The sequence below is a fragment of the Bombus vosnesenskii genome, unplaced genomic scaffold (assembly GCF_011952255.1).
Source record: "Bombus vosnesenskii isolate JDL3184/JDL3185 unplaced genomic scaffold, Bvos_JDL3184-5_v1.1 scf7180000013272, whole genome shotgun sequence".
NCBI classification, from domain to species: domain Eukaryota; kingdom Metazoa; phylum Arthropoda; class Insecta; order Hymenoptera; family Apidae; genus Bombus; species Bombus vosnesenskii.
Genome location: NW_022882930.1, coordinates 4,481,346 through 4,508,190, shown reverse-complemented (window position 1 = coordinate 4,508,190; position 26,845 = coordinate 4,481,346). Strand labels below are relative to the sequence as shown.

The 26,845-nt window shown below is 36.7% G+C and overlaps 1 protein-coding gene across 11 annotated transcripts in view; it reads left to right on the top strand.

Annotated features, from left to right (window-relative positions):
• The window catches only part of LOC117231348 (potassium voltage-gated channel protein eag), a 157,420-nt gene that overhangs the window by 100,732 nt on the left and 29,843 nt on the right, over nt 1–26,845 (top strand). For 4 of the 11 annotated variants that reach the window (XM_033489722.1, XM_033489726.1, XM_033489725.1 and 1 more), the window contains exons 3-7: nt 6,538–6,638; nt 10,367–10,499; nt 17,147–17,204; nt 18,774–18,880; nt 26,484–26,752. In XM_033489722.1, coding sequence (XP_033345613.1) covers nt 6,538–6,638; nt 10,367–10,499; nt 17,147–17,204; nt 18,774–18,880; nt 26,484–26,752 — 668 coding nt within the window. The remainder of the gene's footprint in view (nt 1–6,537; nt 6,639–10,366; nt 10,500–17,146; nt 17,205–18,773; nt 18,881–26,483; nt 26,753–26,845) is intronic. The other 7 variants (XM_033489731.1, XM_033489728.1, XM_033489733.1 and 4 more) reach the window with 2 other exon arrangements.

Genomic DNA, 26,845 nt, shown 5'->3' with positions numbered 1-26,845 from the left:
CAATAAAACTTGTTCCGTTTCAAGGGAGATGTGTTACGATGATCAGCAGATTTGTTTAGGTGGAGGCGCCTTCGAGGTCTCAGGATGACCTTCCTTTTCTTAAATGGAACTACACACCATGTTTCCATACACCGTTTTACGACGCGCTGTGTTCCATTCTCTACAGAAAAGTATCCAACTGCAGAGTATCTGCAAAATGCTTAGTTTAAGAAATGTTTCAATGTTAATTTCATCGAATCCAGTGTACAAAGGATAAGGAAAACATAACGACGAAAACACTGCATTATCTTTCCTTATTTTCCATACGATAAGTTGTACAAGGTTAAAGTTAAAATAACTTTTGAACCGACTATTTTTCGATCCAAATACCCTAACACCTTTTTGCAGAGAATTAAAAAGTGCATCGAACGGTGTATAAAAAATATATAGTTCCACTTAGAAAGACAAAGATCACCTCTAAATCTCCAAGGTACGTCCACCTACATGAGATTTGTTACCTTCACAGGATTACCAACAGCAACAAGTTTTATAACCAGAAACAGTTTTATTTGAAACAAATAACATTTTTTTCCTTTTTTCGACTTATGTATAGTATATGGAAATAGAGTGAAAATACTATCGAGTGATATCCACGCCGTCGAATTTGCTAGTTGTCACAACAGAGGCAGCAGTCGTTAGTCCAATATAGATATTAAAAAAAAATGTATAATTTAGGAGATATTTACGTGGCTGGATTAGAATGGGACACCCTGTATAGGATGAGCATCGATCAAGCGCTTTGGCAGTCAATTTTGAAGAATTTCACGAAAGTGGGACGAACCAATTGTGAACGGTTCACTATTAATATGCAATCATGAATTATCCGCATCGTAAACATCATCAATTTAATGATATCGTATAACGTTTAAGAGCAAATTACATGATAAACGTCATCGATTTAACCAGTTAGCTGTTGCGGCCTCTTTGAAAACTTTGAAAATTGCGCACCTAAAATGTGTGGCAAAAAGTAAACGATGACGAGTATAGTCATCAAGCACGGAGTACATTTGGCTGTTGTAACAGAATTAAGTTGCAATGAAACGATTATTTTATTTTTGAATTTTATTACCGACAGAGCTCGCGATAATTGAAAATATTACCATTTTTTCGTGACGAGTGTACTCATCAGAAACAGCTAATTGGTTAGTAATTTTGCTGATCAGTTAATACAATGATCTAAAAGTTGGTAAAAACAGTGGAGGAGTTTGCAATTGAAAGATGTGCGGAGTCGAGAATTCCCTGGCGATTCGTAATGGCGGCCGGTGGAGAAATGGTGAAAAAACCAAAAAAGACTTTAATTAAGGCAGAGTCGGTGAAAGGAGCGACCCGCTTAAATGGGAATTCACCACGGGCGAATCTCCGGTAGAACTACGTTGACCAGCGCGCCTCTATAGTACACGAGAGCGAACTCGAGAATTTCATAATTTTTTGCCCATTCACAGTTCGTTGATGGAATTAGCCGTTTCCGCGAAACGAGGATGAAATTATGAGGTAGTCGAGAGATCTTCCTTACCTTCGTTTTCTATCGCGATTATTTATCACCGATAAATAATATTTCTCGCTTGATAAGAACGCTTACGTTTTATTCTCGCTCTATCGTCTCACTATTGTTCTAGAATTATTTCGTTCAAACTATAAGCAATTCTATTTTTTAAGTAAATTTTAATTTTAATTGTGTGTAAATGTTAAATCATAAATATATATACATATATGTAAAATTCATCTGAAATTAGAACCGAACGGGTTAACCAATTAGGTATTTCTGACGAGTATACTCGTTACAAAGAAATAGCAATACCTTGTGTTACGACAAATACATTCGTCATGTTAAAAAAAAAAGATAAAACTTGACGAGTATACTCGTCGTCGCTTACTTTTTGCCACACAGTTCAGGTTTTTCAAAGAGGTCGCGACAGCTAACTGGTTAAAGTGGATGTGGCAGTTGCAGCACAGATGCAACATTCCGACCAATCAACGCTTCGCAAAGAAAAAGTCTGTCTGCTTCGCGTCTTCTGCCAAACTTTCGCTTTCCAGATTCCTTTAGACACTTTCGGTTTCTCGCTCTTTTGTCTGCTCACGTTCAAGGACCTTTTCTTCGGCCTCGCTCAGCCTGCAAACCATACGCGAATGAATCTTCTCTCAGTTTGCCTTCCGTTGCACATTCTTCGACCGCACTTTTATTCCTTTCAAACGTATTTCAGTGTCAGCGACTTTCCACCTATGAAATATCTCTATCTTTCCGTTACACGGTTTTCCTTGGATCGAATTTTCCCCTTAATTAATATCATCAGCAGCAACGGCTTTATTTATTGCTTGTTCCCCAGCATCGTGACAGGAACGATGTGTTTTACTATTTGTGTTTTCACCGACACGAAATTTGCTCCACACGCCACACTTCACCGACGACAGCTTTTACCGACTGACAGTATTAGCAGAGGGACGTGAGAAAGGATTTTTATTTGTGTAGATTTATTACTGTAATTAATGAGGGATGAAAATTACTAGCTCAAACCGGACACACTGACCACCACTGTGACCTGTCACAGATTTGGTATTGTTTCGAGCGTTGAAATTACACGGAAACTTAATGTTGATTAATTGACATCGAAGGGAAACTTATTTCATCGCTAGCCAGCTTGTGCTCTGTATTGGCTTTGGGTTGGCTTTCCCGATCAGGCCGACCATCAACTATCCGCAGCAATAAATCTACAGGAAGAAAAATCCCCTAGCATTTCGCTGCGCTAATACCAGCAGCCAGTTGACGTTATTGTTGGTCAAAGCTGTGTCGGTGAAGCTTGCGCAGGCAATTTGAATGGAACCCGTGTTTTACACACGTTTTACGTGTTTTCCTTTCTATTATACAGGGTGTCTCGGTATCAACGGATCTTCGTAAATTTGAACAATGTAGTTTAAGTGTAAAAAGAAAGAGAGACACTATGAGGAAAGAAAGTCAGGAAAATAGCAACGAGTAACGAAACGCGAAGAAAATTAACCACAAGACAAGCATAAATATAGTGGATAGGTGTTATCAAAATATGTACAGGGTGTCTTGGTGTTAAACGACCAAACTTTACCAGTTTGTTCTACGAATGGGAACAAGGAGGGAACGTTATATAAACATAGTTCTGCGAACGCTTTATGAGAAAATTGTAACCAAAAAGACAGAACCTAAAGGTAGTAGACTAATATTATCGTGAGAGATGAATCGGTCAGGGAGGACGCATTGTTCGGTTGACGAGCTCGCCAGCTCTTACGCTGTTGGACTTTTATCTACAGGCAAATGATAAAAGTGATGATGTGTCGCGCAAGAATTGATTCGAGATACGAACCGATACAAAGTGAGCCGAAGCAAAATAAGCATCAAATTCGAAGGGTGAGAAATGTAATCTTCGAAAGATACTGTGTACTCGAAACGAAATAATACTTTTAAAATAGCAACACAAAAGTCTGATTCATTTGACTTTTCATGTTTCTTGCGTAATTTTCCCATAAAGCGCTCGCAAACGATATTTTGTGTTACGACGAGTATACTCGTCATGCGTAAAACGTAGTCATAGTTTGCCGTTTAAATTACAATTTAGCAATCGCAGTGACTCGCAGTAATAAAATTAAGAAATAGAACAGTCTTCTCGTTACAACTTCTACGTCATAACAGCCACGCGTAACCCGTGTTCCACGAGTATAATCGTCGTCGCTTACTGTTTTATCGACGATACTGTCGATATTTCAAGGTTCTCAACGAAAACACGGTATCGACGATACGTTCCGATCCTTTTAATTGAGAATCTTGAAATATTCACAATATACAGGCTGTCCAATTTAAATCTATGACGTCTATGAACACATCTGTAAAAATAATTGTAATTGATACCGTGAAATGTTTCAAACAAAAGTTAGATGGCTTCGAGGGAGCTGTAATTTCATGCAAGTGTCTTTCTCTAGATAAAAACACTAGATAGAAAAAACAATGTCGATCGTGTTGGAGCGATTCTCACTTCTAGCAAAACTCTACATCTTCTCTAGTGTTTAGTTTTCTTAGTCGTCGAAGCCATTGAGTATTTTTTAGTTCTAGATCAATTTAAAGAGCCTCTCAGCTTCACAGCCTTTTTCTAGGAACATGCGTTGCACAAATGGTGCAGCTTATACTTACATTTACTTGGATATATTTCTATTATACATTCATCCGCGCATTCCTCATTCTATTCCGAGAGAACCTCAACAGGTCGGACACTGATCCAACCGAACCCATATTCTTCTCCCTGTTTTCTACGAGATATCAAAGACAATTTACCGAATGTCCAGTTCTACAAATTAAATAAAAAAGGAAAGATATCGCCTCCAATGATCTCCCATCGGTGAGTTAAAATGAATTATCTCAATTAATTATGAGGAAATCAAAATTATCTCCTTCGTCGATGACTTGAAATTAAATGGAATTCTGTATGAAAAGGCAGCCGCCTGCACGAAAATGAAGCGTATACGTGAAAATATAATCGTAACACGAATCGTATCGAAGATTCTTGCGAGCATCTGGGAAACTAACCTCTAATTGCGGTTACTTGTAGAGGAAAAAATAGCACGGAACATTGTTCGCTTGGCAAGTTGTTTTCTTCGAGTTGGTTGAAATCGACGAGGTACGCCTTTCTCGGTGTAACTATGAAAAGTAAGTGAGACACGAAAAATTCGATAAGCGTCTGTATGCAAACTTCAGTAACTGTCCGCGTAAAAAGGTTTTAGGAGCGTCCGACTACTCTGGCGAGTTAACGTAGTCGCAGACTCGCGATATCAAAGGAATTTCAAATGAACTCGAAGCGGGAATTGGATCAAGGAGCGAGGGGACGCGTGAATGACGATTTCCACGATTTTTCTTCGGTAGACGCGGCTCGAATAAAGGTATAAAGCTCGTTAATGCGGTACGTGCGCCGCCAGCGAATAAGTGGATGAGGAAACCTGACCGAGCGGGTTGGATGAAGAGGTTGGAATTTCCACGGAAAATGCACGCCGGCTATGCGGAAAATCGTCGTCGTTATTATTATTCCAGCTTTATTACGTGCCAAAAACGTCACCGGCTAAATAAATACGGATTAGGATATCACGGTGTTATTTTAATATCTAAGTAAATAAGAAAGTAAAAACAAGAGAGAAAAAATGAATTTAATTTCATATCACTCTCATAGAAAGAGGACTAAAAAGAAAACACCCCACTGACCTCGCTAAAGACATAAAATAGACAAACTCGAAAATGGTACCATGCTGGGGTAGCCATCCACATGTTAAATAGCAATAAAGCTAGAAAAATTTACCGAACGTCCAGCTGGACAAATTATAAAGTACAAATTAAATAATAAAAAAAATTTGATATCGTCGGTGGAAATCTCCCTACGGTGGCTACGTGCAAGGTTTTGTTTTTAAATATTTTTAGAGCACACGCGTATTAAAGTTTTGGGAGGAGTAAATCAGTGGGATCAGTTTTAATATACAGAAGAGAAAACGTGTCTTGTTGAAACTTTGGATACATTTTTAATGTTGGAAATATTATCTGACGATACTCTTTTCTTTCTTCTTTTTTTTCTTTCAAAAATACACTGCTACTCATAAATATACGAACAAAGACACGAGAGTTGCCGATACTTGACACGGATCGAACGTTTCCCATTGTTCTTATTTTCTACTCGTCTTATTTTTAAGTACTAAATAATGTAACAAAGTTAGAGGCTCAAGCGTAAACAATAAACGTAATGAGTAGATGTTGCAATATTTATGACCAGCAGGTTACAGACTCGATAAAGTAACTTGTTTTCTACCATTTTTCTTTTTCTACTGTGCCTGTAAAAAGTATCGACACGCCATTCTATTTATTGTAGGTTATGATATACACCGATTAACGAGGTGCAGGTATATTAAACTCCGTTCAATAGCGATTTAATAGAATTAGTATTTATTAGTACTTTCATATTTCTTTCTGTAATATCTTTTACATCGTATTCGAAAATTATCTGAAATTAGTCTAAGTGAATTTATTTGAAAATACTGTTAGGTTGGCAACTAAGTGATTGCGGATTTTGTCAACACCACCTAATGACAAAATCCGCAATCACTTAGTTGCTAACCTAATATTAGAATGAAACATGGAAGAAACGTGGTGAATTGTCGTTGTTTTTCGTTGACATTATACGAATAAAAAACAAAATATCGATGGAAGAAACATGGATCCGATGTATATTTAAACGATTGTAATTCGTTTTATGGAAAAGTCAGGCATTTATACTGTCAAGGAAATAAATAAAGGAAGAAGAATTTAATTAAAAATTATTCGCCCGATTTATGTTGAATTCCATTTAGAAATTTTGATTAGAACTCAGAACGATTTTTCTTTTTTAAATAACTCCTCTTCTCAAATATAATTTTTTAATCAAATTCTTCTTCCAATTTTAATTGTACGAAAGAATGGGAAAAACACGAGCTAATCTTTCCGTGTGTTCTTTTTTCTGTTCACAGCTGACAGCAGTTTTCTCCTGGCGAACGCTCAGATCGTCGACTTCCCTATTGTCTATTGCAACGAAAGCTTTTGCAAAATCTCTGGCTATAATCGTGCCGAGGTAAATAGCCTGTTCTCCGCTTTCCTTAAGCCTCTTTCGTCCCACGGCGAACGTTTCGCGACCGGACTTACCTTTTCAATTTACCCCCTCCACTCTTCTTCAAACTTGTTCCATCGACCAAACCTACGATAATCGAGTTTCCACGGAGAAATAATTGTTCGGGATATTTTTTTTATTTTTTTTTTTTTTTAGTGATATTTCTATATTAAAATATTGGCAATTATATTTTTATAATTATAATACAAACGAGATTTTTCTTTTATTTTATTTTATTTGGTAGAATTTTGCGATCAATTCTCATTGAGAATACGAACGTAATGACAAGAGGAAATACGAGAAGATAGGTTTCAGAACGTTTGTTTGGAGTGTCGTTTGGTAAAATCTTAATATACTGGGTGGCTCGCAGTTTAGTATACGAACTTAGCCGGTGTATCGTATGGGTGAAAATACGAGTAGAATTTCGCACAGCAGTGCGTGAATGCTTGGTTGGAAAGTTCTAAGGAAAATATAAAGTGCAACAAATACGCTTGTCGATACACTTCTCCTCTTCAACGGAGAATAGAACAAGATACATAATGTTTGTGGTGCACGTTGATATCAGTTTATATGGTATAACATTTATATGTTGTAACAAATTTTCACCGCCCCATGAAGCTGAATTTGCATTGGTCCAGTGGCGTTCCAGTCCAGTCCAGTGGTCCAATCCAGCATTGGTTCATAACTGGTATAATGCGATCGGTATTTTGGTTGCAGTGAGCGATTCAGACCAACGACTGAATCGAAAGTTCTCTTTTCAATCTACATTCGAGTAACGTTCCAGCGTTGCTGGAATCGTGTAGGCTCGATATCCAGTGCTGACTAAATGTGTCATTCCTCTTTCCAATTCAATTTTTACCTGCACCGTCGAGTACAGTGTCACTGGAATCGTGTAGCTCGACGTCCAATGCTGGCTAAAGAATAGTACGTTTTATCCAATGCCATTAACCAGCTAACTGAGTTCGACGTATATATACGTCAATGAAAAACTTTGCTTCGACGTATATATACGTCAATGCAAAACTTTGCTTCGACGTATATATACGTCAATGTAAAACTTCGCTTCGACGTATATATACGTCAATGTAAAACTTCGCTTCGACGTATATATACGTCAATGGAAAACTTTGCTTCGGCTGACGTGTATACTCGTCGTGTATAATAGAAAATTAGCATTTACTATAAAAGGTCAAAATTTTAGTAAAAGGCAATATAAATTATATTTAGTTTTCCTTGTTCTTCCAGTAAAACTATGATGTATTTTACACAAAAAAAAGTTTGATTATTTGATTATTCTCCTTGGTATATCGATTATACTCCGTATAATGTACTGCCTTTTATAAATTCAGTTGATTATCTTCCCCAACGCATTGGCCGATTTCCCGAATTGTTTTCTGCACTTTACTTTATTATTTCTCGGCAATTTCTAAGTTTTTAATAACAACACCTTTCTCTCCAACGAATTGTTAATTTTTTCATCGAATAAAACTGTAGTCTTGCCTCGTCTAGCTCTACTTTTCTCGTGAAACTTATAATAGGACTTAGGAATGTTCGCCCAGGGCTCGACGTATATACTCGTCGTTGCTCGATTTCAATCCTGTAAGGGATTTTTAAAGCTAACTCCCGCGATTAGTCGCTTAAAGTCTACGAAATTTCACGTGTGTCCGACGAACACTGCGATAACGTAGACACGGAACAGTTTCTAGTCGGACAACTGGAACGTAGTCGCTCGATCCAGCTACAGGACCAATGCAAACGCAGCTTAACTCTGTTAATTCTGATGCCGTACGAGCGATTCACAGCTTCAGGAAGCGCTGCGCTAGCTCAACTTTTAAACTAATTTCATTCGCGAAAATCACGCCCGATAATCGGATTATCCTGGCCGTTTAGCGCGGACGTAACCGGTTTAACGCGATTGTAGTTCGTCGCACCTGGCCCGGGCCGGTTTCCATCTAATTTTCCGATAACACACGTCGCGAAAAAACATTCACCGTGTACCTAATCTCACGACGATTCCCTCATTTCGCTTAATTACCAATTCTCCTCCTTAGTTCGTTCTCTCGTGAATTAAATTCACCAGGTTACGTTGGATTTATCGTAGCTAGAAACGTCCCGAAGCACAATGAATCGAATTTAGAGTTTAGCCACCGTACGATTTCCATTATACGCGTGAAAGCGTATTGGAAATGTTTATGGCATTCGTTCTTGGAAAGATGCGATGGTTGTAGCGTAATTGAGAGACGAAATTGAATTTCTTTTGCTTTTTTTCGGTTTTCTCGATCGAAATATGGTAGAAAATGCTATATATGACGATGCTATGTATGATGATTCGATGGTAGGAGAATTGGTAGATGTAAGGTCAGACGTTGGGATATCAAATGGTTGCGTATAAAGTTGCTCTCTGATCTTTTAGACACCTTTTTCTTAATAAACATAATGTTTTTTAATAAAAATGTGTATCTCAGTTTCGTTCGCTTTTCGTTGGAATATTTTTAAATAAAAATACGGTACATTGTTCGCTTATATCTCGAGCAAGTGAATATAATGCAATCCGAGACGTTGAAAGTTCAAAGTTTTCCAATAAATTTCTTCGTATTCGCGGTAACTTTTTTTAAACAGAAAGAGACAATAAGATATTTCGAGTTAGAGTAGCGGGGGAATTTGTAGTTTGAAATATCTGGTGAATCCTTACTTCCAAACGTTTACTAATCTCTAATTCAACATTTTCGCCAATTGTTTGCTTAAAACGCGTGCCAATCTTCAATGTGAAACTTTCGCCAACTGTGTCCAATTTTTGCCAATTTCCATTCCAAGGTTCTTGATAATTATCACTCGCAGAATCTCGTGATTTCTGACTCACGAATTTTCACCAATTTCTAATTCGCCATTTTCGCAATTATTTTCACTCAGTTTTTATTGATAATTGTACTTGATAAAAAAAAGTTCTCGATAATTATCACTCGCAGAATCTCGTGATTTCTAACTCGCGAATTTTCACTAATTTCTAATACGTCATTTTCACAATTATTTTTACTCAGTTTTCATTGATAATTGTTCTTGATAAAAAAAAGTTCTCGATAATTATCACTCGCAGAATCTCGTGATTTCTAACTCGCGAATTTTCACTAATTTCTAATTCGTTATTTTTACAATTATTTTCACTCAGTTTTTATTGATAATTTTACTTGATAAAAAAAAGTTCTTGATAATTATCACTCGCAGAATCTCGTGATTTCTGACTCGCGAATTTTCACCAATTTCTAATTCGCCATTTTCGCAATTATTTTTACTCAGTTTTTATTGATAATTGTACTTGATAAAAAAAGTTCTCGATAATTATTACTCGCAGAATCTCGTGATTTCTGACTCGCGAATTTTCACCAATTTCTAATTCGCCATTTTCGCAACGAATTTTCACTTCGCAACTTTCGTCAATCTCTAGCGTGAAGTTGTCGCGAATTCCTCGCCTCAAATTTATCTCAATTTCTCATTTAAACTTCTTGCCAATTTTGACTCCCGATTTTTTGCCACCTCGTACTTGGACATTTTTGCCAATTTTTATACATTCGTCCTTTCTTTATTTTGGCCAAATTCCAACATCCAACCATGAAAACTGGTATACGCTAAAACTTTGGTCGTCTTCAACGACGAATAGGTTAGATAGCGATGTAAATGGATTAATCTGCCGTCAGGTTATGCAAAAGTCCTGCCGCTGCGGATTCATGTACGGGGAGTTGACGGACAAAGATACGATCGCCAGGATCGAGGAATGCCTCGAGGGCCAGATTCACGATCAATTCGAGATCCTGCTGTACAAGAAGAACAGTAAGTACCCCTACGATATTTACTTCGCATGGGAGAAGCTTAAGTGTGGTGTTCGTGGCTTCTTTCGTCGCTGGAATCGACGACTTCCATTTTAAAGGCAAACGAAAATCAAATCCACGTCTCGGACAGATTAAAGATCCTGGTCGGTTAAGATCGTTGAAAATTGTTCGTTCGTAAGATTAATAAAAAAAAAGGAATCAGTCGTATTTTCTTCAATTGCTAACCAATCTCTCTTTAATGGAATTTTTTACTAGAAATTTCCAAATTGCCAACCAGTTAGTCGTTGCGATCTTTTTGAGAAGCGCATAGCTAAAATGTGCGACAAGAAACAAGCGATGACGAGTATACTCGTCAAACATAGAGTATGTGTGGTTGTTCTAATACAGGATTAAGCTGTAGTAAACTTGTTACTTGTTACCGACAGAGCTCTCGATAACAGAAAATATTGCCGTTTCTTCGCGACGAGTATACTCGTCAATCACAGAGTATGTGTGGCTGTATTAATACAGGATTAAGCTGCAGTAAAGTGACTGTTTTATTTTTGTATTTTGTTACCGACAGAGCTCTCGATAACAGAAAATATTGCCGCTTCTTCGCGACGAGTATACTCGTCAATCACAGAGTATGTGTGGCTGTATTAATACAGGATTAAGCTGCAGTAAAGTGACTGTTTTATTTTTGAATTTTGTTACCGACAGAGCTCTCGATAACAGAAAATATTGCCGTTTCTTCGCGACGAGTATACTCGTCAATCACAGAGTATGTGTGGCTGTACTAATACAGGATTAAGCTGCAGTAAAGTGACAGTTTTATTTTTGAATTTTGTTACCGACAGAGTTCTCGATAACAGAAAATATTGCCATTTCTTCGTGACGAGTATATTCGTCGAATACAGCTAACTGGTCAAGGAGAGACTCGTTTCGACAAAGACGTTCTTACGAATCTTCTAACCTCCAAAATGAGCAGATTCGTTCGTTTCGATCGAATTTCTCTTGCAAGTTTCCCAATTGTATCTTCTTACGATATATAAGAAGATACGAGTATAAAGCGGAAGATATAAGAAGATTCCTTTTTTTCTTGAAACGTTTCAAAGTAAAAAAACTGCCAAAAAGATCGAGACAAAGAATTCATAAAATTCTCGAAGTAAAAATAATCGAAGTTTTCAAGCTACAAATTTGCTACAATTGTAATACAAAATTAAGCTCAAAGAAGATAAAAACCAATTAGCGTCTCTCGTAAGATTTTTCGAATATTTTTACGAAACTTTCTACTATCGCGCTATACTTGACAGACAACTATACGTATAACTATATTTATTTAGAAAACCGAATATACGAAGAGTGTAATAACAGTAGGTGACGGTATTGGTACGTGCGCTACGAAGAACGTGGAGGCGATTTGAGGCGGAACGCCTTTGGGGCCTATAGACGGTCGGAAGTCGTCGATTGCCAGCGAAATGATTCTGACAGAACGCCTCGAGGCACGAAAACGACGTATCATTGTGCATGCTCGACGCTGGTCGACCACCGAATACCGAACTCTGTCTGCATTCATCTGTATAATCGTGGACTGTCGGCTTCGAGAGTTTCCCGTGTGTTTTCACGTGTTGTTGGTTGTCGTCACTGTCGCCTGGTTCACGCAGACTCGCCTCGTGTATCAGTACGAGTACTTATATATTACTACTACAACACGAGTATATCAGAAATCGAAAGAGAGAGAGAGAGAGAGAGAAAGAGAGAAACTCTCTCTTTTGTCTTCATTGACCATTCTACTGTTCATTTCTGAATAGTCATTTCTTTTTCTATTTTCGTTAGGTTGGTGCGTATGAAACCGTCGTCTTCTCTAACGAATTCCTTTCTTTCTTCGATCTTCCTTTTATCTCACTAATTATTAGCTAACGTTTATTAACTACGCTAATCGTCGGTGTTAATCTCATATTTGGATACTTAAATACTTAATTTATTAAATACGAGGCGTTTCCAGAAAGTAAGTTCCGGTCAACTGTTCGAAGAACGTGCGAAGAACCAAGATTTGTTTCCATTTTATTCGATTTATTCGATGTTATTTGAGTACCTGGGTATCTTTCGATATAACCGTCATTCCTGTCTCAACGTTTATCGTAACGTAGCAGGGGTTCCCCGCTTGTCTTCGACGTACTGCTCTACCGCGTGTCCGCATAACCGTCGTTCCACCGGGGGTCCTTTGAATCGTCGTTTCCTGCGAGGTGTTATCCATTCAAGACCTTTCTCGATCTTACAAAGAAAGAAATGACAATTTGGAACGACGCGTCGGTCGCTCGTAACGGAATCGCAGACACGTTTCTTCAGATCCGCCGTAATGGAAGACGAGCGATCAAAACGTTTACGATCGAGTATCTGGTTTCTCAGTCAGTATAATCTTATTACCGTGAAGTGATGCGATTCGACCGTAAATTCCCTTTGTGGACGAACGTTTCCAGCGTTCAACGAGCGTAAAAGTGCGACAAACGGCACCTCGTCGTCGCTCAAACTTTCAGTTCTTATCACCGTCTTAAACTAAATGGAACTCCAACGATCGAAGAGCCTGCCGCGATGAGGAGGCTGCTCCACTCTCGGGTAATTTGAGCAAATCCATCAAATTAACGTCTTTGAGTAAATTTGTGTAAATTAGAGCTGGTTTGAGCAAATCTGAATAAATTCGCGCAAATTTGAGGTAATTTGAACAAAATCGAGTGGACTCGAATAAAATTGCGTAAATTTAAGCAAATCTGAATAAATTCGTCTGAATTTGAGCGAGTTTGAACAAAATCGAGTAAGTTTGAGCGACTTTGAGCAAGTTTGAGTAAACTTGTGAAAATTTTCGCGAGTTTGAGCAAATTTGAATAAATCCGTGCGAATTCGAGCAAGTTTGAACAAAAATTGAGTAAATTCGAGCAAGTTTGAACAAAAATTGAGTAAATTCGAGCAAGTTTGAGCAAGTTTGAGTAAACTTGTGAACATTTTCGCGAGTTTGAGCAAATTTGAATAAATCCGTGTGAATTCAAGCAAGTTTGAACAAAATTGAGCAAGTTTGAGCAAGTTTGAGCGAGTTTGAATAAATTTGCGTAAATTTGAGCGAGTTTGAGCAAATTTAAATAAATCCGTGCGAATTCGAGCAAGTTTGAACAAAATTGAGTAAGTTTGAGCAAGTTTGAGCGAGTTTGAACAAATTTGAATAAATCCGTGCGAATTCGAGCAAGTTTGAACAAAATTGAGTAAGTTTGAGCAAGTTTGAGCGAGTTTGAGCAAATTTGAATAAACTTGCGTAAATTTGAGCGAGTTTGAGCAAATCTGGATAAATTCGGCTGGATTTGAGCATGTTTGAAGAAAATTGAGCGAGTTTGGGTAAATTTGAGCGAATTTGAACAAATTTGAATAAACTTGCGTAAATTTGAGCGAATTTGAGCAAATCTGGATAAATTCGGCTGGATTTGAGCATGTTTGAAGAAAATCGAGTGAGTTTGGGTAAATTTGAGCGAGTGTGCCATATCGAGCCTTTTTCGAATCGTGTCTCATTACTCGAAACTTACTGCTTCCTTATTCTTACCATACCCAAGCGAAAGATAAAATTTTTTTTAAATAAAACAGAATGTCTGCTTCTAAGAAAAAACGTACAAAGAGCGGGGCTGCCTCCTACGAAACGAAATTTGTAATTCGTAATTTACAATTTATGCCAACGTACGAACGAAGCTGGCTGACCTTCTGCAAGCACATCGCGTCGCTTCGTATGGCTTCTATACGTAAACGCCTGTTACTTTCTGGACGACCCTCGTATTATCGACGTACGTCTGTATTAATATTTATCTGCCTATAACGATATTCAACACACTCGTATCAAGTTTCTCTACTGATTATCATATTTAATACTTCCGTATCAAATTTCTACGTTAAATATCACGTGCAACGTTTCTTTTCTCTCATTTGTGACGGGGTGGAAATGTAATATACGTGGAAAAAGGCAAGAGGAAATATAGACAGGCAGAGGAAAATTAGATTGGCGTAATAAGATACACAGTACGGTAGCTTAAGAGTAACAGAGCTTGTACGGACATGTGTACGTATCTGATCGAAATAATTTGCAGGATGTTCTCGAGTTTACTATTCCCAAGGATTACGTAAAGAACTCGTAGAATTTGAAAATTCTTCGAACGCTATATTCTTCCACGAATCTCTCGTTTCGAAATGGTATGAGATTCGTTCCAAGATTTTTGGACATCGTCCAGAGTTCTCTTGCGCGATAATATTCGAACCAATAGTATCGCTACAATAAATTGGCAATTATTAATAAATTGCTCGTTGCGACTTTCAACTTTACCGCGTTGTCAATCTGTAACACTAAGCTCACCAGACTCGGTCAAATGACCGATTTCAATATTTTATTTAAAATTCTACGTTCGTCGTTATATTTTTCTTCGAATTGTTAGTTCGTCCATTTCACTTTATGCAAATTCTTGTATCAACAAAAATCGGGAGATCGATTAATCGGATAATACGGGGATTTACATAAAGTTAGAGAAACAAGAAAAATAACGACGAAATTAAACGAAATAAAATTTTGAAATCGATCGTTTCACCGGACCTGGTAAGATTAACGTTAAAATTTTCATTGTGTAAAATTATTCATAGGAATCGTAATATTGCATTTACGTATAGTTGTATCGACGCTCGATAAACGTACGTTACGATAATAACAGGATAAGAAGCTGGAAGCAGTAGCAGGAGCCCGTGAAATTGAAATTTCACGGAAACGATATTTCATATGCACCAGCCTGACGTTTCATTCACGATTGACGACATTCTCAGTCACGACTCTTCTAATTTCTCTATTTTCCTTTATTTTCCATTTGTTACTTTTTTCTGATTCTCCGAGCTTTGTACGCCACTTTCGCGATCTGATATATCGGCCATTGAGATCGAAGCTTTCAGGCAAGTTGCGACCGTCGCCAACGAAATATCCTAAAACTTTAAAATTAACTTCGAAATCGAACGACCGACGCTGTATCGAAATTTGGAATATTTCCGAAGGACGCAAATTACGCGAAAATCTCAACTTTGGCACGGTGACGCGCGAAAGTTTCCGGATGGATCCTTTGTTTTACATTGCACAAGCGTTGCTTGCAAGAATTTTAACGCTAGAACCACCGATGGCAAAAGTGTGAAGTTTATACAAAAGCAGTGAAAAAGGACAGAAAAAGAATATATTGGGTTGGCAACTAAGTGGTTGTGGATTTTGTCATTAGATGGCATTGACAGAATCCGCAGTCACTTAATTGCCAACCCAATAACAAGAAAATACATAACGATGTATGTAATGTATTTTACAAAAAAAAAGATCATAGCAGTCCTACAAATGGACAAATGCAGCGGCAAGCGTGGAATTTCTACGAGAAATGAAGAATTTTTTTTTATAGTCGATTATCTAACTATCGTTGATTAATGTTATATTGGGTTGGCAACTAAGTGGTTGCGAATTTTGTCATTAGGTGGCGTTGACAAAATCCGCAATCACTTAGTTGCTAACTACGTAACAACAAACTTTAACGATACTATATTTAGTTATAGCGTTATCGACGCACGATAGAATTTGTAAAGTGTTTAAATTTGCCAAAATGGATATGTTCAGGTTTAAAATTGACGGTCGATCGCTAGAATAAAAGCGGGAAAAATCGCTTCTTGGTGATTATTTGTCAATAAAAGCTACTTGTACAAAGTCGTGTAAAATGTTGTATGAACAAAAATCCAGCTGCAACTTCACCGTTTCGTGCTACGATTTTCAAACCGAATTTTGTGCCTGTCGTAACACGGCTACAACAGCCAATGGTTAGAACGCCAGTTTCCCCATCAACGTTAATATTCTGCCACCGATCCTCGTCCGGTTTTAACTTTATCCAGATAATCGGAAAAATATGGTAACGCTTTCCACCTGCATCGAAGTTTCACGTACGCCTCGAATGGTACAGGATTTTCCACTGAAATTTCTCGTATTTTCCATAATCCAAAGCTGCTGCTATCCCATGTTTGACGAATTTACGAATTTATTCTTACGAATGGCATGTTCGAATGATGACCAGTTACGAGATAGACGTTGTTTCTCTTTTTAGAAAGAAATTCTCAATTTATGGTAGGAAATAACACACAACACAAGTTTCAAATAACATGAGACAGAAAGAATCTCAGACACGCGCGAGGAATATTCTTCGCCTTTTATCGTTTACTTTCGAGGGACGTCGTTGCACTGCAAATACCTCGATACATCGCTTTTGCAATGTAAAGCAAAAGATCTGTGGAGCAGCTTTCGCTATCGATGGTCCAGTTACGATTCGATTGAAATTCGCTTGCAACTCGCGAAAACGGATTTATCGGCGGTCGGTGCGATTGCTCGTTGAGCAAAAAAAGAAACTCGACAGCGACCAGTAACGAGCTGAGATCGTGTTGAAAGGAATCCCAGACAGATTGAAACTCCAACGAATAATCCAACAAATGTAAAAGAAAAAAAAGAAAACTATAAACCCGCCCTCCTACGTTCTAGAGACGATCCTAGCGATCTCGTAGCGATCCTAGCGATCTTCTAGCGATCTCCTGACGATCCAGCCGTGCGAAATAACGAGAGTGATCGTGTTCTGTTTAAAGGTGCCCCACGAGGTATGTCTAGCTCAGGTTCGCAAAAGAGTGCTCGAAAAACCCACCAGTAAGTCACCCTCGAATCTAACTATAACAAAAACTATAACAAAACACCTAATTTATTATATATATATCTATAGTTTATATATATTTATACATAGATATATACGTAAATATAAGTATACAGTTAGACATATTAATATTCGGTAGAGTCTCCGTATTCGTTGCTTCGTATAGAAGACGATGATTTGGATATCGTGTTGCTTGTTGTACGAGAATATCAGATGTTTGTCGTAGCTTGAAAATACGTGTGAAAAATGTTCTCTTCTTAACGATAACGTTTAACCGTACGGATAGATTTTTCACGAAAATGAAATTGCCCTGTTGGTTTCGTAAATTGGGAAGAAAATGCTTGTGATCGAAGCATTTTCCTCTTTAAATTCTCCTCGAAATATGTGCTGCGATTGAGACTGATAATCGTGCAATTTCTCACTAACTTTTGTTTTAATTTATTTTTGATTTGTTATATTTATTTGAACTTATTTATTACGATGTATTAGGTTGTCCGAAAAGTCTCTTTCGTTTCATAAGGTGATAATAAATGAACAACAATTTCTGTTTTATATTATTTTATTGAATTAGGTATGATCCATTTCGTTATATTTCTATTATTATGTTCGTGCATAATTCAATAAACTAATATAAAAAAAATAATGTGCGTCTATTATTTTCTTATAAAACGAAAGAAACTTGTCGGACAACCCAATATCGTAAGTTGTCTGTTTGTCAAAATTGTTTCCGCTTTTCGTGTCACGTTAGACGCTCGGTGTGTCGCTAGTCGTGCGAGATAGATCTATTTCGCAATTCTAGCCATTTGTAAAGATTACTATGTGGATTATGTTACGGAGCGTAAATAAACTTCCATGTATTTCAGTGACGTAGAAATAAGACAATTTTTTCTTCAAAATCTATGGTTCGATCGATCTCATCAATTTTAGAAAGAAATTGTTTATTATACTTTGAAGTTGCTATGAATGGTTCGTATTCTCGTAAAATAAGCGATATTGTGTTTAACGCTAACCATACCAGGCCCGATGAAATAATTGCTTCCAAAATTTAATTTAAAATGTCTCTTTTGTTCGTCTAACTTTATGTAAATTCTGACATTAACAAAAATAGGGAAATTGATTAATAAGATAACAACGACCAGTTTTAAAATTTAATTCCAAATTACACTTTCGTCGTTATTTTTTCCGCTTGTCTAACTTTCCGTAAATTCTGACATTAACAAAAATTGAAAAATTTATTAATCAGATAACAACGACCAGTTTGAAAATTTAATTTTAAATTGCACCTTCGTCGTTATTTCTCTTCTAACTTTACGTAAATTCTGACATTTAAAAAAACAGAAAAAATAACGATGAATGTACAACTTGAAATGAAATTTACAAACCGGTCATTCGACCGGACCTGCTAACGTTAGTGTTAAATCATCTTCTCCTGTACGAAATTACCAATACAGAGTAAACATCATAACCGAATATCAATCGATGTGAGATAACTGTGTATCTACAGATATTGTATTAATGTACATTTCGAGGTATATTGTATACGATTGTTATACACCCATCTTTAGCCTGAACAAGAGACGACACACGTACAAGGATCGTCGAACGATCCCGGGACCAAGGGGCGGCCATATTGAGAGGACGCTATTCGACCTCCCACCTACTCTTGATTTCAGTTAATTCCCCCCTGAAATCTTTGTCCTAAGTACTAGACACACGTATTACAACACGTATCTATCGGCATTTTTGCCAGATTTTGTCCTTTTGCCAGCCAGGCGAACGACACGCCATTCTTTACGACGATTTATCTCCACGATTTATCATTTGTGTTTCTCTTTTCTCTACGATTTTTTTTTCTATGAATACTACTGTTCCGGATTTTAGTCGTTATTGCTTGGGTACAGTCTTTTTCCGTAGTAACGATTTTTTAGAAAACGATTTTTGGGAATGTTCAAGCTATTTTTCACGCGGAGATGATATCTGCACAGTATTGAAGAAATTTCTGTATTTTATTTTTAACGTTGTTCTTTTCGTCAACGAAATGATAGTTTCGAGACGTTTTTACTTCGAGACGAACGTTTGGGAAATCTTATTCCCGTGGAAATCGCAAATTTTGGAAAGGGGAAATTTTGGAAGCGAAAGTCTGGACATTCCGAATTTCGGAAGTCATTTTGGAAAACCAAAGTTCCGCAGGAAAATCCGGGTTTCGCGAACCGCAAATTTTAAAGAATCCAAATTTTCCGGTTGTAGGTTTGAAATTTTGGGAAGATCGAATTTTGGAAAATCCGTGTTTCGAGAATCGCAAATTTAAAAAAAATCAAATTTTCCGGTAGTAGGTCTGAAATTTTGGGAAGCTCGAATTTTGGACATTGCGAAATTTTGAAAATCCGGGTTTCGAGAACCGAAAATTTAAAAAAACCCAAATTTTCTGGTAGTGGGTCTGAAATTTTGGGAAGCTCGAATTTTGGAAAAATTTTGGAAAATTCCAATTTCGGGAAATCCAGATTTTGCAAATACCGAATTTCGAGAATCCCAAATTTGTTGTCGACTCGGATTTCTAAAACATGCAAATTTTGAAAATCCAAAGTTTCGAAGAATCCCAAACTTTGAGAGTCCGATAATTTCCAAACTCTGAATACCGAAAGACCGGAATCTAAAAAATCCCAAATTTCGTCAATTTCAAACATACGAAATATTCTCGAAATACTCGAAAAATACTCGAAAATTTAGTCGCGAATATCGACGCGAAGAAACATATTCCCACTGTTCGTTTAACTTCTAACAATTCTATCCTTCGTTGCTACAAAAAAAAAAAAAGATTTTCATTGATTGCCAAACGATCGTTTCAATTTTCACAAAAATCGTAGCGGTGTCGTCGTGCAGAAAACAAGATCGTTGAACAATTATGGCGTTCACTTTTCTATAATCGATCGGGCAAAGTTCGCCAGGCACGTAGGCAAGCAGAGAGTAAGTTGGCCGTGTGTTTCGTCTTAATCGAGGCTATTGCGAGGTCGTTGTGATTAACGTTGACTATCTAAAAGGTGGCGAGCTCCAGTTCGTCACAATCGAAAACACTCGTAATTACCATTATTTAGCTGTAATATATAGGTGGCCCTTCGTAGACAAATGATATTTCCCTTTTGTTCAAAGAAACCATCTCGTGCGGGGTTTGTAATCGATTGGAAATTCGTTCGAACATCCACGAAGATGAAATTCAACTGGACAAAATATCTGAAAATAATTCCACGACTGAGAATAACTCACTATCGTTGCTTGGCGGCGTCGATCGTGGCACTGTGCTTGAAATACGTACGTTTCAGAGAGGCTCTAAATTTTCAAAATGTACTTTCAAATGTATTTTCAAACTGTAAATTTCTCTAAATATGTAATTTGTCAATTTTTAACATAATGTAGCTGCCCTCTGACGCCAAACTCATGTAATTACATATATATATGTTGGCAACTATGTGATTGCGAATTTTGTCGTTAGGTGGTATTAACAAAATCCGCAATCACTTAGTTGCCAACCTAATATATATTTATATAAAGAAATAAAATAAAAATAATATATATAATATTATGTAATACAAAGAAATATGCTATTATATGTATAATATTAGGTTATCCGGAAAGTGTCTTTCTTTCGCAACTTGTTTTTTACAACAGTGCACCTTCGTACAAACGTGAAACCAAGTCTGTGAAATGTCATGGTATTTATCTCAACAGAACAAAATGGATCGTACGTAATTCGACAAAATAATATAAAACAAAAAACGTGCGTCTATTATTTCCTCATAACAGGAAAGAAACTTTTCGGGTAACCTAACATAATATTAGGTTATCCGGAAAGTATCTTTCTTTCGCAAACTAGTTTTTTACAACAGTGCACCTTCGTACAAACGTGAAACCAAGTCTGTGAAATGTCACGGTGTTTATCTTAACAGACCAAAATGGATCGTACGTAATTCGACAAATAATATAAAACAAAAAACGTTGTGCGTCTATTATTTCCTCATAAAAGGAAAGAAACTTTTCGGGCAACCTAATATATATATGGCGTGTCACGTGACGAAGACAGAGACAAGCAAAGCAGAGAAGTTGGCTAAAATTCGATAAAGGTGATGTGAAATTTTCTCAGCTGTGGCATTAACGACGTCTAGCAGCGATCGTACGGAATGTTCAACGAATCGATGGTCACCGAAAGAATGAAATAAACGCCGGGTTTATTACGAAGCGTGGAAGGTGGAGATCGATGTGCGATTAATTTCAATACGTGTTTCAATAACATCGAAATATCGTGGAAACGAAGATTCGATGGAAATTATCGGAGAATGTACGACGTTTAAAACGATTGGTTATCGAAGTTCGGTTCGGTAAATTAAGTAACTGCGAAAATGATAAATCGTGGATGGCGAGCAGATCGATGAATGGAATATGCAAACGCGTTTAAACGACACGCAGATATCGAAGCGATAAGAATTTGATGGAAATCGTTGATTCGCGTGTCCCAAATTAAAAAAAAAAAAATAAAAAAAGTACTCTTTGAAGGCGCGTGGAATTCATTCATTTTTTTTCTTTTTTTTCTTCTTTTTCCCGAATGTCGATCGGCAAACCGAGTATATTTGGAAATATTAAAAAATCAGAAGCGAAGAAACTCGCGATGGAAAATTACAAATTTAAGGGGACGATAGGGATGACGGAGCACAAAAAAGGGAAAAAATTGATAAAAGTGTTCGCCAGACTGAAGGACATTTATCATTGCGCGTCCTTGCCGTGGTAAAGACACGCATCGGCGTAGAATAAAAATTCGCAAATTTAAGAAATCGCATTTTTTCCTTTCGTTACGTTTTCGTACAATTTATCTTCTTCTCCTCATAGTCTTTTATCTTTTAATCGACTTAAAAACAGTGCTTAAAAATACTAACAAATCCGCACGAATACACTCGGAAATATCCATCGACTCTTGTGCAGTGTTTCTCTTAAAATGTTCTTTTCTTAATCTTCTTTTTTTTCATTTTATTTCTTTCTTCTGTTTTTTTCGTGAATGATCTTTTAACGTTTTTAACATCTGCCGATGGCCATCGATTTTCATCATTGCCACGAATTATTAATCATCGAACGAATATGTCTGTGACGTACAGACGTGCAGACGTAAATTTTCGTATTTTACGAGACTATTTATCGGTGGAGATCCTTACGGATCAATGAACCACGATATTTGATGTACAGAAGCGTCCATGCGTCTTGTAAAAAAATATATGAAACTTCCACTTGTATTGGAAATTGCTTTATTGAGAAGAATTGCTACATTGAGAGTCGTTCAAGTCGTTTCATAGAAACTACTGGGTTGGTAACTAAGTGATTGCGAATTTTGTCACTAGGTGGTATTGACAAAATCCGCAGTCACTTAGTTGTCAAGTCAATATTACGTTGAGAAATTGAATCGAATTTTATTTTTATTAGACGCGGACGATTATCTGAGTTAGTTTACCGAATCGTAAGAAATTGAAAGGAAGATCGAGTAATTGGCTCGTGAAAGAGAAAAGCTCGCGGACTGACCAAAGTTCCAATCGTAAAGGAAATGGAATTTAAGGTTGGATTACAAACCCTGTGCGGCCTACTCGCACTAAAGCACCGCCGATTAGCCCCGAGCCAGCACTCAGTATCGCCAGGAACAGCCAAGTAGTGGTGGTACGAAAAATTCGAGCCATCAAAGACGAGGGAGCAAATATTTTTGCTTTTATAGTTGTAAATTGCACGTGTTGTATAGAATAAAAAGAAAAAAAAAAAGAAGAAAATACATTTCTCTGGTCTTGGATGACTCGTTAGCTGCTTATTCTCGAGAAACTCAACCACCAGGGTGCGAATTACTCAAAGTTGGATGGTATACGATCGTTAAAGAAATTATCAACAAGGTATACATTTGCTCTACCAAAAGGAAAATTGACATAGGCTCGCCAATGTAAAGACAAACTGTTGTAGCATTTCCGGTTTCCAATATTCGTTTCTCCCATTGTACCTGGCACTAAAAGAAGTGTAATTATTTGTTTAATGGTGAAACGTACACAAGGAATTGTAATTAAGACGAATATTAGGCACGAATTATTAGAAAATTTATATGAGAATTTCTGCAACTAATGTTCCTTCTTTTTTCTTTCACTTTCAGTTTAGTTTCTTCTTTGAACTGCATCGCCAATTTCTCTGATCAAACTACTTACTCACACACCACCAAACGATCGAGCACTGCTTGAAACAATGACGAATTTTGAAACGGATGTTTTGGATGTTTTGGATATTTTGGATGTTCTGGATGTTTTGGATGTGCGTGGCGGATGATTCATTCACAGTGGTTCAACTCGCTTTTGCATGTACAATATTCGGACTGCTGGATGTTTGAAATTCGCTGAATATGAAATTCGCGAAACGCGGCATCTATCGGAATTTTCAACGTTTGCGATTGGCAAAATTTAAGATTTCCAAAATCTGGGATCTTCGTAACTGGAGACGTTACGAATTTTCGGAAAACAAGAATTTGTACAGCGCCTGGAATTTTTGAAATTTCACGTTTTTGAAGATTGAACTTGTTTAGATCTGTTTCCGAAATTTTGGATTTCTAAAATTTTGATATTTTCAATATGTGAAACTTACAAAAGATTTGCTATTTCTAAAATTAAAACTTCCCATCTGGAATTTTCAACATTTGGTATTTCCAACATTTAAAATTGCCAAAATGAAAGATATCTGAAATTTGGAATTCCAAAAATTGGAAATTTCCAAGACTTAAAATTTTCAGATTTAAAGATTGCCAACATCTGTAATTTTTAAAGTTTGAAACTTCCAGAACTTGGGATTTTCGAAATTTGGATTTCCAAACATTGGAATTTCAAAAATTGGAAATTTCCAAGACTTAAAATTTTCAGATTTAAAGATTGCCAACATCTGTAATTTTCAAAGTTTGAAACTTCCAGAACTTGGGATTTTCGAAATTTGGATTTCCAAACATTGGAATTTCAAAAATTGGAAATTTCCAAGACCTGAAGTTTTTAGATTTAAAGATTGCCAATGTCTAGAATTCTCAAAATTTGAAACTTCCAGAACTTGGGATTTTCGAAATTTGGATTTCCAAATATTGGAATTTCAAAAATTGGAAATTTCCAAGACCTGAAGTTTTCAGATTTAAAGATTGCCAACATCTGGAATTTTCAAAGTTTGAAACTTCCAGAACTTGAATTTTCAAAATTTGGATTTCCAAACATTGGAATTTCAAAAATTCGAAATTTCCAAGACCTAAAATTTCCAAAATTAAAAATTCCCAACATCTGGAATTCTCGAACTTTGGCATGTTCAACACTTGAGATCTCCAAAATTTGGGTTTCTGAAAATTGGAATTTCAAAAATTCGAAATTTCCAAGACCTAAAATTCCCAAAATTAAAAATTCCCAATATCTGGAATTGTCGAACTTTGGCATGTTCAACACTTGAGATCTCCAAAATTTGGGTTTCTGAAAATTGGAATTTCAAAAATTCGAAATTTCCAAGACCTAAAATTCCCAAAATTAAAAATTCCCAATATCTGGAATTGTCGAACTTTGGCATGTTCAACACTTGAGATCTCCAAAATTTGGGTTTCTGAAAATTGGAATTTCAAAAATTCGAAATTTCCAAGACCTAAAATTCCCAACATGTGGAATTCTCGAATTTTGTAATATTCAAGATGATGCTCTTGAGATCTCCAAAATTTAATATTTCCTACTAATTGAGTAGCTGCAAAAATTTGCAATTTCCAACACATTTGAAATTACCAGAATTTGAAATTTCGCTGACATTTTCAAACCTAATCGAATGAATTCAACCCTAAATTTCGTATATTTCTGCAGCTGTAATTTTTTCCCTAATCACTGTGGCTAAATCATGCGCAGTGCACATACAATGTGCAAAAGTATAAATTCACCTTAATGACACACGAATGAACGCACTCCACACACACGACATTCGAATGGTGGCATGAGTTCACATTTATTACAATGGATTAGTTATACAGCACACTCTGATCATTTTATCGATGCTTTGTTCCAGCTATTTAGTACTTCAAACATTTAATTTCCAATTAGTTATAATTAAACTACGATAATCATTGTATTCGAAATATCTAAGTAGTATAGTAATGGTCATATATTCACCAATTCAAATGAATCGTATTCACTAATTGTAAATCGCATTGTATGTGCTTGTTAGTATTTAGATGATTGCTTCTTGAATGCTCGTAGCATGATGGATAATGAATAATAAACGTGTCTTGCAGGAAGGATTATTTGATTTATGTACAATGTTCCTATTTTTCAAAGAAGCAGAAGTAAAGGAAATAGTTATATATTTTTTCTTCTTTCTTCTTTTTTCCTTTTTTTTTTTTTACTGTTATAAAGGACTTGAGTGAGTTTGGCTATAAAAATATAAAATTTTGTGTCACATTACATAGATTTCATTCTTGTTAAAGGAAGACAAGAGAAAAAGGAAGGGAAAGGAAGAAAGGAGTGAGAAAATGAAAAGCAGAGTGAAGAAATAGAAGGGGAGGAAGAGAAGAGAAAGAAGAGAAAAATGGGGAAGAAAGGAAGAGAGAGAGAGAGAGAGATAGAAAAGAAGGAAGGAGAAAAAGAAAAGAAACCTCATTCGGATTAGTCAAATTACTTGAATTCAAGCAACTTGGAATAATTGGATTTGATGAGAACGATTTTCAAGTTAAGTATTATGGATATGAACCCGTTATTTAGGTTTCCATTAGGATACTACAGGCTGTTTGAATTCAAGCAATCTGTCTAATCCCAACAAAGTTAAAGGGAAGGAACAGAGAAAGAAACCAAAAGAAAGAAGGTAAAAGTAAAAGAAGCGTGGCCAGAGAAGAAAAGAAGAAAAGAAGAAAGACAGACAAAAGAAAGGAAGGAAGATACGCAATGAAAGAAAGAAAGAAGGAAAGAAAAAAAGAAAATGGATAAAAATAAAGACATTGCAAAACTCGTATTAAAAATAATATTTAATGTCTCTCTAATAAAAGAAAAAAATAAAAAAGAAATATTTAACATGCCCGATAGAAAAGAGCCTTCCTGCAAGGTAGCCAATTATATCTTAATATCCACTGTACAAAAGGCAAATACTTAGCTAATTAGGTTGACCACAATGTACCAATTAGTCAAGGATAGAAACAGATACATAGAATGTAATTATCGAATCGCAATTAGCCAACGAATGACGCTTTTCTCCGTTCTGTTGTTGCGGACATATAGAAACACCACTATGGCTGCTTCTACAAATAGCGCCAATAAAAAACGAACGGGACCTGGTGGTCCTGTTCCTGTTGACCTTCCGGGACATCACTGCCCTGAAGCAGCCAATCGAGGCGGACGACAGCAAGGGTGGCCTCTCCAAGTTCGCCAAACTCGCCAGATCGGTCACCAGGTCGAGATCTGTTCTTGTATCACAATTCAGCTCCCATCTGCCCGCCCTCAAGGATACCGCGTTGCCAACCACCGCGAAGCAATCACATTTAGCTCATGTAAGATATCTTACTGATTCCTTAGTAGGAGTTTTACTAAATTAGTTGATCGATCTATCTAATTTACAAGTTTCTCGTTTTCGATGGAAGGCA